The sequence below is a fragment of the Piliocolobus tephrosceles genome, chromosome 3 (assembly GCF_002776525.5).
Source record: "Piliocolobus tephrosceles isolate RC106 chromosome 3, ASM277652v3, whole genome shotgun sequence".
NCBI classification, from domain to species: Eukaryota; Metazoa; Chordata; class Mammalia; order Primates; family Cercopithecidae; genus Piliocolobus; species Piliocolobus tephrosceles.
The window spans coordinates 110,987,729-111,000,847 of record NC_045436.1 but is presented as its reverse complement, the minus strand read 5'-3'; the positions used below and the strand labels follow the sequence as shown (position 1 = coordinate 111,000,847).

At 41.1% G+C, this 13,119-nt stretch overlaps 1 protein-coding gene across 2 annotated transcripts in view; it reads left to right on the top strand.

Moving 5' to 3' along the window:
* Window positions 1-13,119, top strand: part of FRAS1 (Fraser extracellular matrix complex subunit 1) — a 452,974-nt gene that overhangs the window by 343,875 nt on the left and 95,980 nt on the right. For both annotated transcript variants that reach the window (XM_023222483.3, XM_023222482.2), the window contains exons 41-47: window positions 326-461; window positions 4,709-4,899; window positions 5,912-6,065; window positions 7,300-7,563; window positions 9,433-9,621; window positions 11,063-11,182; window positions 11,466-11,645. In XM_023222483.3, coding sequence (XP_023078251.2) covers window positions 326-461; window positions 4,709-4,899; window positions 5,912-6,065; window positions 7,300-7,563; window positions 9,433-9,621; window positions 11,063-11,182; window positions 11,466-11,645 — 1,234 coding nt within the window. The remainder of the gene's footprint in view (window positions 1-325; window positions 462-4,708; window positions 4,900-5,911; window positions 6,066-7,299; window positions 7,564-9,432; window positions 9,622-11,062; window positions 11,183-11,465; window positions 11,646-13,119) is intronic.

Here is a 13,119-nt window from a genome sequence, read left to right as displayed (position 1 = left end):
CAGCCATCCTGGCAGGCAGCTGGACTGAGGTGGGTGATTAGAATGGGCTAGAGCTGCTTTATAACCAGATCCATCATTGAATGAAGCGCAGCTTTGAAGGGAGATACAGAAGTCATCATGTCTGACTATAGCTTTAAGAGGCACTAAAAGATTGCCTGGCTTCAGCAGCATACACATTCCTCATCTCGTCTGTAGAAGGTCTGCCTCCTCAAAGAAGCGGCATTGGTGTTCGAAGGTCACCCGGGCAGCACTTTGCAATCCAGCTCTTTTTTTATTGTGGTTATGTGAAATCACCAAGGACTCTCTACATTCTTTTCTTTCCTAGGTTGACGAGGGAGGGAGAGCCCCACTCTCATTTCACCATTTTTTTGCTACTGATGATGATGACAACCTCCAGGGAGATGCCATCATTAAACTAAGTGCTCTGCCCAAATATGGCTGCATTGAGAACACAGGAACAGGTACCACTTCCTGTAGAACTGTTCAGGACCTTGAGAGAAGGAAGGGAAGAGGGAGCAGGACCTTGCTTCCAGCTAAACATGGAGACAGAGAACTACAGAGGAGGGGAACCATTTTGAAAAAATGGAAGGAAGGAAGGTTTCATTCATTCAACAAAAATGTAACGAGCATTTTCTGTGTTCTGGGCACTTATTTAAGCACTAGGGATGTATCAATAGACAAAACCCCCTCCCTTCATGGTGCCTTCAATCCTGGTTGGGGGGGTGGGAGAGACAAATAAAAAACCTAATGAATGAGAAGATTGTGTACGATGTTAAAAGGTGAATAAATGTTATGAAAAAAATAGAGCAGGGAAAGGGGATTTGGAATGCCAGCAATGGGGCAGAACGGCTTGTGGATTACACTCAGAACTGAGTGTCCAGGAAGTAAAAATTCCTGTCCTTTTATTGTGAGGCAGCTGCAGTTTAGTTGAACCATAGCTTCTGTCTCAGCTCCTTCTACATATATGATATGAATTGAAATGCAAGCTTGTCTGTCTGTGACACCCTCTTCCACAGCCCTCCCCTCCACCATCTGCCCTGAACACTCTGGTGGTTATCACAGAGAAGGAAAGGCAAGAAGGTATGTACTGTCCGTGGCCCCCTGAGACCTGCTGTGACTGGCAGTTGAGACAGCTCATGGCAGGTTGCTGTGCTGCTTTCCCTGCACGGAGCTGCCTGAGCGCCAGCACTGGGCTCTAATTGGCATGCAGCTAGCAGCTCCCATGGAGAGGCCATTGACTGCAGGTGTCTGGGGCCAGCATGGGGCCTGGGATTTGAGCCTGGTAACCAGAAATTCACTTAGCAGTAGTCTCATGTTTTCCTGTAGAAGTTTTGAGTCTTTTTCCCACCTTGCCTTTCAACGTGTGCCTCAGATCTGTTTATTGCAGAATTAGGTTTATTTCAACAAATGTTTGTGCTAGATAAAGTGGATGTAAGGATAAGACACAGACTCATGTGCCTTGAGTGGGAGACAGATAGGAAGACTGACAAATTACAATAAATGAAAAATCCCAGGACAGGGAAAGGAGCAAAACCCTGAGAGAGTAAGTAGGACAAAGAAATGACTTTTGCCTGGGAAGGCAGAAAAGTCTGAGGAAGTGGCATTTGAGTTGGGACCTGAAGGGCTAGTAGGAATCACCCTGGGCAGAGGGAAAGTGGCCTTTCTTGCAGAAGGAAGCTCATAGGCAAAGGTGAGAGATGAAAGGATATCTACCCCAACCACCGCTTCTCTCCATGTGGTTTCTTATTAAGCCTTCCTAACATGATTTTATGTCAACCTGGAATACATGGAGGTGCAGAGATATTCCATAGAGAGGACTATCCACTGGCTAAGAAGTCAAATTTCTGGCAAGCTTCAGTCTCTCTAAAAAGTGGTTCTCAAACTTTAAGGTACAATAGAATCACCTGGAGGGTTGAAACTGTTGTGAAACAGTTTCCTGGAGCAGCAACCCCAGAATTCCTGTTTTAGGAGATTGGTGTGGGCCTGTAAATTTGCATTTCTCACTAGCTCACAGGTGATGCCATTGCTGCTGGCCCAAGGACCACACTTAGAGAACTGCTGCTCTCCAATAATATTGCTATAAACGTGAAAGGAACAAAAAAGCATTTAGGAGGGCAAAATAATTATCACAAGGTATATTAACTGAAGACCCCATCCCTTGCCCCATGGGAGAGGCTCCTCTGCCTCTGTTTAGAGCTGTGTGTGGCTTATGTATAGGAAACTAGCAGCTGGGCACAGTGGCTCAAGTCTGTCATTTCAGCACTTTGGGAGGCCGAGGTGGGAGGATCGCTTGAGTCCATGCATTTGAGACCAGTCTAGGCAACATAGCAAGACCTTGTCTCCACTGAAAATAATAAAAATTTAAAAATTAGCTGGACATGGTGGCACATGCCTGTAGTCCCAGCTACTTGGGAGGCTGAGGCAGGAGGGTCAGTTGAGCCCAGGAATTTGAGGCTGTGGTGAGCTGTGATTATGCCACTGCACTCCAGCCTGGGTGGCAGAGGGAAACCCTGCCTCAAAAAAGAAAAGAAACTAGCTACCTAAATTCAGAACCTAGCTGATCAGAAAAGCATCTTTTTAAAAACTGTTAAAAGAACCAGCTTTTAGTTTTCACCAAGAAAAGAAAGAGTAATTGTTTTGTTAGATATGAAATCTAATGGCATGGAGCCTGAATTCATTCAGGACTGGCACAAACAAGACAGGACCCTCCTTGATTCCCTCTAGGTATCTCTATGTTCCAGTGCTATGCAGTAATGGATGTTCACAATGATCGCCTGTGCGCATCAACACCTATTTAATTTGCACATCATATGTTCTGTTTAAGAAAGCAGGTAGCACATTAATAAGAATGATTTATGTCAAAAATAGAAGGTAACGTTTTTTAAATGGAAAGGATTGGAGCTTAAAGCTTCAGTGACAGATTCACTTGTTTAATAGCTTGTTCTCCAGTAATTTGAAATGAGGCACTATTACGTTTGTGTATACTTTTAGGCATCATTTACTTTACTTAGGCTTTTTATTTTTTTGAGACAGGGTCTTGCCCCGTCATCCAGGTCAGAGTGCAATGGCATAATCACTACTCACTGTAGCCTCGACCACCCAGGCTCAAGTGATTCTCCTACCTCAGCCTCCCAAGTATCTGGGACTACAGGCATGCACCATCATGCCCGGCAAATTTTTGGGGGGGTAGTTTCTGTAGAGACAGGGTCTCGCTATGTTGCCTAGTCTGGTCTTCAAGTCCTGGGCTCAAGCAATCCTCCTGCCTTGGCCTCCCAAAGTGTTGGGATTACAGGCATGAGCCACCATGCCCAGCTACTACTTAGGCTATTTTTGACTCAAATAAGGAAGCTGCATTTCTCCTGTTTAGAGTGATACATTGAGGAAAAAAGTAAAAATTGGAAGGAATTTTAGCCATTCCTTCTGGAAACCCTGAACTGTATATCCTAATGATTATTGAGTCACTGGCCGCTTAGACCTCTCTCAGCTTCTGGTGCCTAGAGGAATAAAATCTGAGGGGTAAAATTTAAGAAAATTCATGTCATTAAAGAAAAAAAATTGTGTTGAGCTCTTCTTTCAAATGATTTCTAATAAATATGACACTGTCTACAATTTAGGAAGTTAATAGCCTTTTAATTTATGATGTGATTTTTGCAAAGGATCATGGAGAAGGGAAGGGGAAAGCCTGTTGCCTTCAGATCTGCTAGCTGCACTTTTCTGTGTTGATGTATATCCAGGGAATGTTTGAAGACACAAGGGTTTTCTTTTTCTCCTCTCTCTAGAATAACATTGTGGTGACAATTTCAAATCAATCAATTAGACTTAAATTAAAATCAAGTAAAAGATAAGACATCTATCATTTAGATATTGCTTACTCTTCCCCTGGGCCTTTTGCAGTGTTTGGGGTTGGGATGAGAGGGGTAATCAGAGCCAGCATTTTCTGTGGAGTTCTGAATGGTAACTGGGCATCTCAGTACCTGAATGGTGGTAGCCAAGTGCCTCAGTGCCTGAATCCCACCTGAGCATCATAGTATCTGAATGGTACCTGAGCTCTGAATGGTCCTGTAGCATCACAATAGCCCTGCTGCTGAATCCCAGGGGCTGGGCTCTGACCCATGCAGAGGTTCCCTTAAGAAACTGGGAGGTCCAATGAAAACATACTGCAGATGTTTCTTCGATTAAAAGATATACGGTTAACACTGCAGATGTTTTTAGATTAAAAGATGTGCATTTGACATTTTCTTATGTAGTGAAAGAGGGTGCCTCGTGCAGGATATGCCAGATAGAATGGTTTTGAAACTGGCTGGAGCTTAAGGTAGAATCTCTGCTTCTGTATTGTCACTTGCCCTAGTAACAGATGTTATGATCAGAGACTCCTAATAAAATAACCAGTGGTTCTATGTTATGTAAATTATTGTAAGTTTTTTTTTTTTTTTTTTTTTTTTTTGCATATTATCTCATTTGATTCCTTTTGGAAATGGCAGGGCAAGTATATCCATTTATAGATGAGAAATAGTCAGTGAGGAAACAGATCTGACCCAGGCCTTCCAATTCCTAGTCTTGTGCTTATCCCACTCTCCCAACTTTATCTTCAAATACGTTTTCTTTTTTTTTTTTTTTTTTGCTGAAAATGATCCCTTGTTTTCTAGTTCAGCCTAGTAAGCAGGAATTGATAGATCAAGGTAAACATGCTCTCTTGATGTTGATGCAGGTGATCGTTTTGGCCCTGAAACTACCAGTGACCTAGAGGCATCATTTCCTGTTCAAGACGTCCTGGAAAACTACATTTACTACTTTCAGAGTGTTCATGAAAGCATTGAGCCAACCCATGATATTTTTAGTTTTTATGTGAGTGATGGAACCAGTCGTTCAGAAATCCACAGCATCAATATCACCATTGAGGTAAAGTCTTTGGAAGTTGGAAAGGTTGAGCCCTTGACCACAATATTTCATACCATTAGAAAGCTTTCTTTATAGGGACTCAAAAGCAAAGAAGATTGGATTTGACCTTCAACATTGGAGGTCATTTTAAAAATATAGCCTTCAGGAAACTTGTAGAATTAAGGTTGGCATTTGGAGAAGGCTTGAGTTAGAAATCTAAATTTCCATTTCAGGATTAAATTTATTTGTTCGGTATGAAAAACAGTTTGTGAAGGTCAGAGATGCTTTGCCAGTCACATATTTAAATAAAAACTTATATGTGTCTATTTTTCTCTGAAATTGTCTTTGGTTCTATATGTGTATTTGCCTTTTCTTATTTCACTGCATTTACTTAATTGTAACATCAAAGAAATGTGTTCTTTGACATTGTATTTATTCTCATTTGAGCAACTACACAGGCTTGCTCTACCGAGAGAGAGACATGGGGGAGGGGGAAGATAAATCTCAGAATGAAATACCCTCTGCCTTGGGAAAATAAAATGTAAAGAACCCTCGGCACTCTTAAGGGTCAGTGGTGGAAAGGGGCTGGCCCCAGGGCAGGGAGACAGCTTTAGAGACCCACACTTTCAAATATAGTGTCCTTCTACAGGTACTGTGATATGCTTAGCATTTTCTAAGACAGTTCTGAGTTCAATTAGTATAGTCTTTTATCTTCAAAATATATTAATACTTGTGCTTGTCAAAGCACATATCCACATTTTTGGTCTAGAAAATATGGTCATTGTGCTTATGGAAGATACCTGAGAAAACTTTTAAGAAATGTCCATCAGCTTCTTTTGAAGGGGGCATTTTGTTGCCTGGACTTGCTCTCTTTTTCGAACTAACTATTTTGCTTGGGAAGTAAAGACGGTGACACATTAAATGCTATTTTGGCAGTGAGCGTTTCTGTAGCAATGATACTGTCTCTGAATAATGTGCATTTTCTTTCTTCTTAAATATCTGTGTGAGATCTAATAGTTTATGCTTTAATCAGAGGAAGAATGATGAGCCTCCCAGGATGACCTTGCAGCCCCTCAGAGTACAGCTGAGCTCAGGAGTGGTGATAAGCAATTCTTCTTTGAGCCTGCAAGACATGGATACCCCAGATAATGAGCTCATTTTTGCATTGACAAGAAAGCCTGACCACGGTAGGGCACAAACTGCTATGTAAAGCTTTTTAATTGAGATGCCTGATGGGCTATTAGAATAAACACATATATTTCAATTGATTCTTTCTTTTCTTTTCCTGTATATGGTACATTCTTTGCATCAAAGTATAATCAAATTCACAGCTGGCTAATATTTTTTGGAGTCCTGGTAGACATCAGTTTTTTAAGAAACCTCAATCCCAGTTAATTGGTGTCTCTGAAGTTTTATTTCAGCTGTTTTTTTTTTTTGCTTTTCTATGTAACCTTAAGCCAAAAAGCTTTCAGAGTTTGCCTATTCTGTTCTCAGAGTTTCCATATCCTCTTCTCAGGGTAGACATCAGTGTTTGATAATCTTGAGCCATTTTATGTACCCTTGTAGATGCATACTAGATGTCTTTATGAACTTGTACTTTCGCAAAAAAAAAAAAAAAAGGCACTTTTTCTAATTTAAACCAGATGCAAAAACCACTTTTGGGATCTTCTACCTATTTCTTTTTTTTAAGAGCCATCTCCCCAGTTATTGGCTAAAGCTCTGGAATGCAAGTGGTGTGTATGAATTCATCGTAATGCTCATTGGCCTTTTAAAGATTAAATTGTTGCTGTAGATAAAAGGTTAACAGAAAAGACTGTTGGGCATTGTATTTTAACTTGCTTCCATTCACTTTCGCTTTCTTGAATGAAGCACTTTGACTGTCCTGATGCGGTACATGACCCTTGAAAACAGAAATATATGCTTCAATCTAAAGATGCTTAGTGTCTCTCTTAATTGAAAAGGAATTTAAAGCATAGTCCCATCTTTCACTCTAGATGCCCTAAGAGAAAGACAGTGAGTGAAGAGAGTGCTATTTTCACTTTGCAGAAGGAAAAAATAAGATTTAGATAATGAAGTGAGTTTGAATTCATGGAGGAAGATGTGATTTGTAAGTCACTATATTACCACATCCATCTGTGTCTCCTTAAGAGACTTTTAAACTAGGATAAGTGGGACTTTGTCTTCTTTATTTGTATATGAGGCCACAGAGCAGCACCCTGTGCTTATATGTAAAATGCTAAGCTGTTGGCACCAAGAGCCTCTGAGGCACTTGACATTCTACCCAGATTCATACCACTTGGAAAAATCAATGTTTTGAATCATATATATATATAAAATCTCATATGTGTGTGTGTATATATATATCTACAGGAATGATATATATTCTACCATTGTTTTACTTTTCTTTACCTCCTTCCTCAGGTCATCTGCTCCAGAGGCAAACTGCCTCTGAGCCTCTGGAGAATGGGAGAGTTTTAGCCCAGGGCTCTACCTTCACCTACCAGGACATCCTAGCTGGGCTGGTTGGGTATGTGCCTGGTGTCCCTGGCATGGACGTGGATGAGTTCCAGTTCTCTCTCACTGATGGCCTCCACGTGGACACAGGGAGGATGAAGATCTACATAGAACTGCCTACAAGTGACGCACCTCACTTGGCTATAAACCGAGGCCTACAGCTCTCAGCAGGTACCACAGAAATAAAGGAGAGTGGCCATGATTTTTCTATTCTTATTTCTTCTTTGTCCAGTATGCAGTACTTTCTTCCATGTTAGTGATGTGGGTGCATCTTAAAGTCGCTGTTCCATACTTGGGGATATTGGAGTTTTGGAAAACTCTTATTTTAGGGATACTAGCAATTGTTAGTGACAAATGTGAACTTCTAAAAATCTTTGGACCAGATGCCTAGGTCTGTGAATTTGAGAAAAGGTTGAGAAGAGTTTATAATATTTCCAGGGCCCTCAAAAATCTTAATTTATTCAACTTCTCCTAGGCCCAGGTTTCCTGTAACATTTACTTCCATTCAACAAACCCTATGGAAACAAATAACAAAATATAGCATAATTTTTAAGATGCTTATTTTTTTTACAAAATGCATGGAGGGGAAGCTGGGAAACCATGCATTGAAAGTGATTATACAAATAATTGAGAATTATCAGATATGGTATTCTAGGGTTTAACATTCACAATTTTGCTCATGTTTAAGCAACGTTGGAGGACCTGTGACAAGTGTTAGTCTTGAACAGTTTGCAGTAGGAAGTTACTTAAGGAGTGGACCTTTTGCCCAGGGTGTCTGCACCTTACTAGAGTTCTGTTGTTTGTCTGTTCTTAGTTTCATGTGTATTTTGCAGTGAAAAATATATGGTATAATAGTATTGGAAAGCTTTGTAGTTCTCAAAGGTCTTAAGTAGCAAGTCTAGGATTTGACTTTATCTTACTTATAAGCTAATAAACTAGCCTGTTCCTGTTTCATGGATGCTGATAGAAGATACGAGATTCCTCCATCAGAGACACAGCACTCTTGTTACTCAGCACAGCAGGCAGCATGGGCATCAGCAGGTTTGCATCAGTTCCCTCTGCCATCCCAGTCCCACAGGGGTGATGCAGAGGGCCTAGATAGACACTTTCATGTGCAGTAGAATGTATTACAGAGGGAAATACTGAGCTTGGGGAATTCTCCATGTTACAGCAGCAGAATGCAAGTCTTTTTTTTTTTTGTCTGAGAGGAAGACATTACCTCATCCCTCAAGGTTGCTCTCTGAGAGATGGCCTGCGTAAAGCATGGTCAGGGCCTTATGTTCTTGGTGTTACCCACTAAGAACATGCAGGGATGATCAGAGCCCGTGGCAGATTGTCACTCCAAACACCAGAATGTATTACGCATAAATAACCAGGCTCTACTTTACTGGGATTTACTGTTTTTAACATGATAAAGCAGCTGCATAATAAAGCAAGTGACAAGATCCTGAGAAGAGGAGTTTGCCATTAGCCAAGGCCTTATCTTCATCCCCAACACATGTGCAGTGTCTGGGGCCCAGAGGCTCAGGTCTCCTTGCTCCTAACACTCAGCACATCCTCTGTCCTGAGGGATGCTGATTTTCACTACTTGGTCTGAGATGGCAACAAGATATGTTTGAGTTTATGTAAAGCTATTTTTTTCTGATTTGGTGATCCTCAAGATAGTAAATAAACTAAATCCAAGCAGGTTTCATCATAGATCTAGGAATTATTTTTGTTACAGAACTGGGAGTTATTCCACAGATCTAGGTACTGACTGATAGGTCACTGAGTCAAAGGAACATAGAAGAGAATGAAAATGAGTCAGAAGGAAAAAGGTGTTTAGGTGTAGACTCAAGGGATAATTAGCAAATTGAAATGTCGGTACTCTTTCACTAGGGAAATTATAACTTATTCAGCTGGAAACTGAGAAGGGCAAGTGCCTGGTACCTAGACCCAATGAACATGTGATAATTTAGCCTCCAGTCTCCTAAAATCATTTGACATCCCATTCAAAGGAAGTGTTGGGGAATAACCTACTCTCTTCCATTCTCTTCCAAGGGTCCGTAGCACACATCACAGAACAGCACTTGAAAGTGACAGATATTGACTCAGATGGTCATCAGATTATGTACATCATAAAGGAAGATCCTGGTGCAGGGCGCCTGCAGATGGTGAAGCATGGCAACCTGGAGCAAATTTCTGTTAAAGGCCCTGTCCGAAGTTTCACCCAGGCAGACATTAGCCAAGGTCAGCCAGTTATATTCTGCCTACCAGGCTTCCGTAGACTGCACCTACTCTAGTAAAATGACAGTTAAATGTCTGGTAGTCTGTGGCAATAAACTGCACTCTTTGTTTTGAAGAGCTTCATTTGTTCTCTTCCTTGTTTTCTCATTTATTTTTTTTCTTTCTTGTTTTTGAAAAAGGCCTATCTTTCTTGGTTAAAATGTGTTCATGCTTTGACAGCGTTGATGGCATTTGCAGGTATTATGGAGATAAAAAGTTATTTTGACTTGCTGTGATGCTAAAAAGTGTATATGAGAGAGAGAGAGAAGGAAAAAAGAAGTGAGTTGGGATGGATTAAGGTGAAAATTATGCCTTCCTTAGGTGAGCAATTTATATCTCTTTTTAGCTCCCCAAAGAGCACAAGTTAATGAACTAAGCAAAATAGAAGGGCATAAATCGGAGCTGCCTGGGGGAAATTACATGGCTCATCCCTCCTGCAGGAAATGCTGATGTAATGTAAAGGCATAAATGTTAAATGCTACGTAGTTAGTGTACAGTGCTTTCAGGGATACAAAAGGGAAAAAAAAGTTATATATTCGGAAAAAAGGAATCCAAAGTCTTGTGATTATGTGCAATTCTGTTTAGAAATGGAAATATACCCCTGCTGGTAAGAAACAAGGTCCTGCCCACACACTAACATCTGAAATTGACAGCAGCTGAATTCTCATTGAACCTGGCTGCGCTTTAGTGAAGGGGAGTGGAAGAGGCAAAAGGAAAGTAATTCCTTAATTATTTCATGTGTCGGTGTCTACTTTTAAAAGATAAGACCAGCCCCCTCTTCTCAGAGATTTGGTTATATTTACATAACCAAACTGATAGATGCTTTTAAGTGATGCAGTAGGTTAAAAAAAATGTAATACGTTCTTGTTGTACTTCTCCCTTTAGATCCTTTTGAGTTCTATGTGGAGTTTATTTATTAGTTAGTTGGCTATAGCCCATGTTGCTCCATGAACTGGGCAATGAAAAGTGAAGAGTTCTGGGAGAACGTGAGGTGCAGCTCTGTGTCTTCTTGCCCTTGTGATTCGAATATATAATAGGGTCACTCCAGGTGATGTGGGTGTGGTCAGTGCACATTTACACATGGGCAGTTTTGTGGTTCTAGTTTTCATGAGATATCCTTAGAGGCTGAGCTGATCTTTCAAAAAGGCTCCGCCTTAACCATGAGAAATGTCACTTGGGGTGATTTTGCTATGAGAAGGTCTTTGGTTATGAGAAAGTAGATGGTGGGAGAGGAAAAGGAGGAAATGAAAACTTTAGATTAAAATGTCAAAAGCAGTGTCAAAGCGAGAAAAGTGTGAATTGATTCATTGGTGTGAACACCAATTGAATTCCTACGTCTTACTTCAGAAATAAGGACAGAAAGCACTAATAGCAAATCTTGATTTTTTTTTTTTCCTTTTTATAGGCCATGTAGAATATAGTCATGGAACAGGAGAACCTGGCGGGAGCTTTGCTTTTAAATTTGATGTGGTTGATGGAGAAGGCAACAGATTGATTGACCAGTCATTTTCCATCAGCGTTCTAGGTAAAGGGACATTTGATTTTCTAATATAAAACTATTTTAGCAGTTCTGAGGTTACGTAGTTTACACTTTGTTCGCCTCGAGGCTCGAGTCGTTCCCTTTACCTAGCTGGCGTGGGAACTGAAAATCATATCCCCTTTATTGCACAAACCCCTGGCTCCTTGGTGTGCTGTCTAACACACAGGTCTAGAGATGACTCTGATCTTACTTCTTGGCGCCAGGCCTAGAATTAAAGAAAGGAGACTGAGAAGATCCCATTTCAAAGCACTATTTCTGATATTTTCAGAAGACAACTCCCCACCAGTCATCATCACCAATAAAGGACTAGTCTTGGATGAAAACTCAGTGAAGAAAATCACCACCCTGCAGCTGTCTGCCACCGACCAGGACAGTGGCCCTACAGAATTGATCTACAGAATCACCAGACAGCCCCAGCTGGGCCACCTGGAACATGCAACATCACCAGGTAAGTCTATCATCTCTTGATTTATTGAATCAAAACGTAGGCCTTATTAAGTATTGAGGGCAGCCATATTATGTATCATGTATACCTAGAATCTGCCTTAATTCATATTTATTTTCTGCCTCACTGATTTTGACCATTATGCACTGCCTTGTATTATACTTAGCACACAGCAGGTGCTTAATGATTACTCCCTGAAGGTAAATTAAAAATTACATGTAAAATTTTCTGTATGCAATCTTGTCTCCATAACTAGATGGTAAATTCCTTTAGGGCAAACACTGCATCCTGCTTTTCATCTATACTCCCTTGAGCACTTGTGCAAGGCATTCTGCAGGGCTTAAAAATTCAATCCAGTGAATAGTGAGTGAACAAGTGTACTGAGCAAGATTCTGGTTTAGCTGCTGTTCAGGAAGTGAAGATGAATGAGATACAATCCTTGCCCTCCAGAGTTCTCTACTGGGTAAGAAAAGGAACCTTTGCACATAACCATAACTCAGGGGAAAATATGGCAGGTGTTTTAAGAAAGGTATAAACATGGTGTTGTAGGAGTTTAAAAATGGGAGAGGCTACATTGGGTGAGAAAGTGCACAGAGGTCACATTTAAGAGTGCCCTTGGAAGGCAGAGTTTGGGCATACAGAATTTGTATTCTTTCCAGAGATGGGAATAGCATGAGAGGCACATTCAAAAAACAACAAGTAGGCCAATTTAACTGAAGCACATATTCTAAAAATAGTAGGAGATGGGGCTCATGCATAGATTGAGAGTTTATGGAGGATCTTTGAAGCTGGGTTAAGTAATCTCTATTTAATTTAATAGGCAATAGTGAGTCACTGTGGAATTTAGAGCAAGGAAGAAAAGTGAAATTCATCAGGTAGTGTGTAACAGGATGAACTGAAGGAAAGAAAAAGGAGGCAGTGTCAGGGGTTAGAAAACTTTCACATTTGGCCAGGTAGAGGGTAGTGGGGTTTCACCTAGAGCAGCAGCCATGAGAATAGTAAGATGAGAATAATGTGAGAGAGAATTCCTGTACCTAGTAAGTATTCAGTAGACATTTGTTGGTTGAATGAAGGAAGGAAGAAAGGAAGGAATTTCAGGGGAGAACTTATACAAGTTGGGAGCTGAATGGATGTGAGTGACAAGAGATATTTTCTGAATAAACAATCTAGAGCCAGGTGCAGTGGCTCACACCTGTAATCCCAGCACTTTGGGAGGCTGAGGTGGGAGGATCTTGCTTGAGTCCAGGAGTTTGAGACCAGCCTGGGCAACATAGTGAGACCCCGTTTCATTTCTTTTCTTTTGTTTTTTTTTTTTTTTTGAGACGGAGTCTCGCTCTGTCACCCAGGCTGGAGTGCAGTGGCGCGATCTCGGCTCACTGCAAGCTCCACCTCCCGGGTTCACGCCTCCCGGGTTCACACCATTCTCCTGCCTCAGTCTCCCGAGTAGCTGGGACTACAGGCGCCTGCCACCACGCCC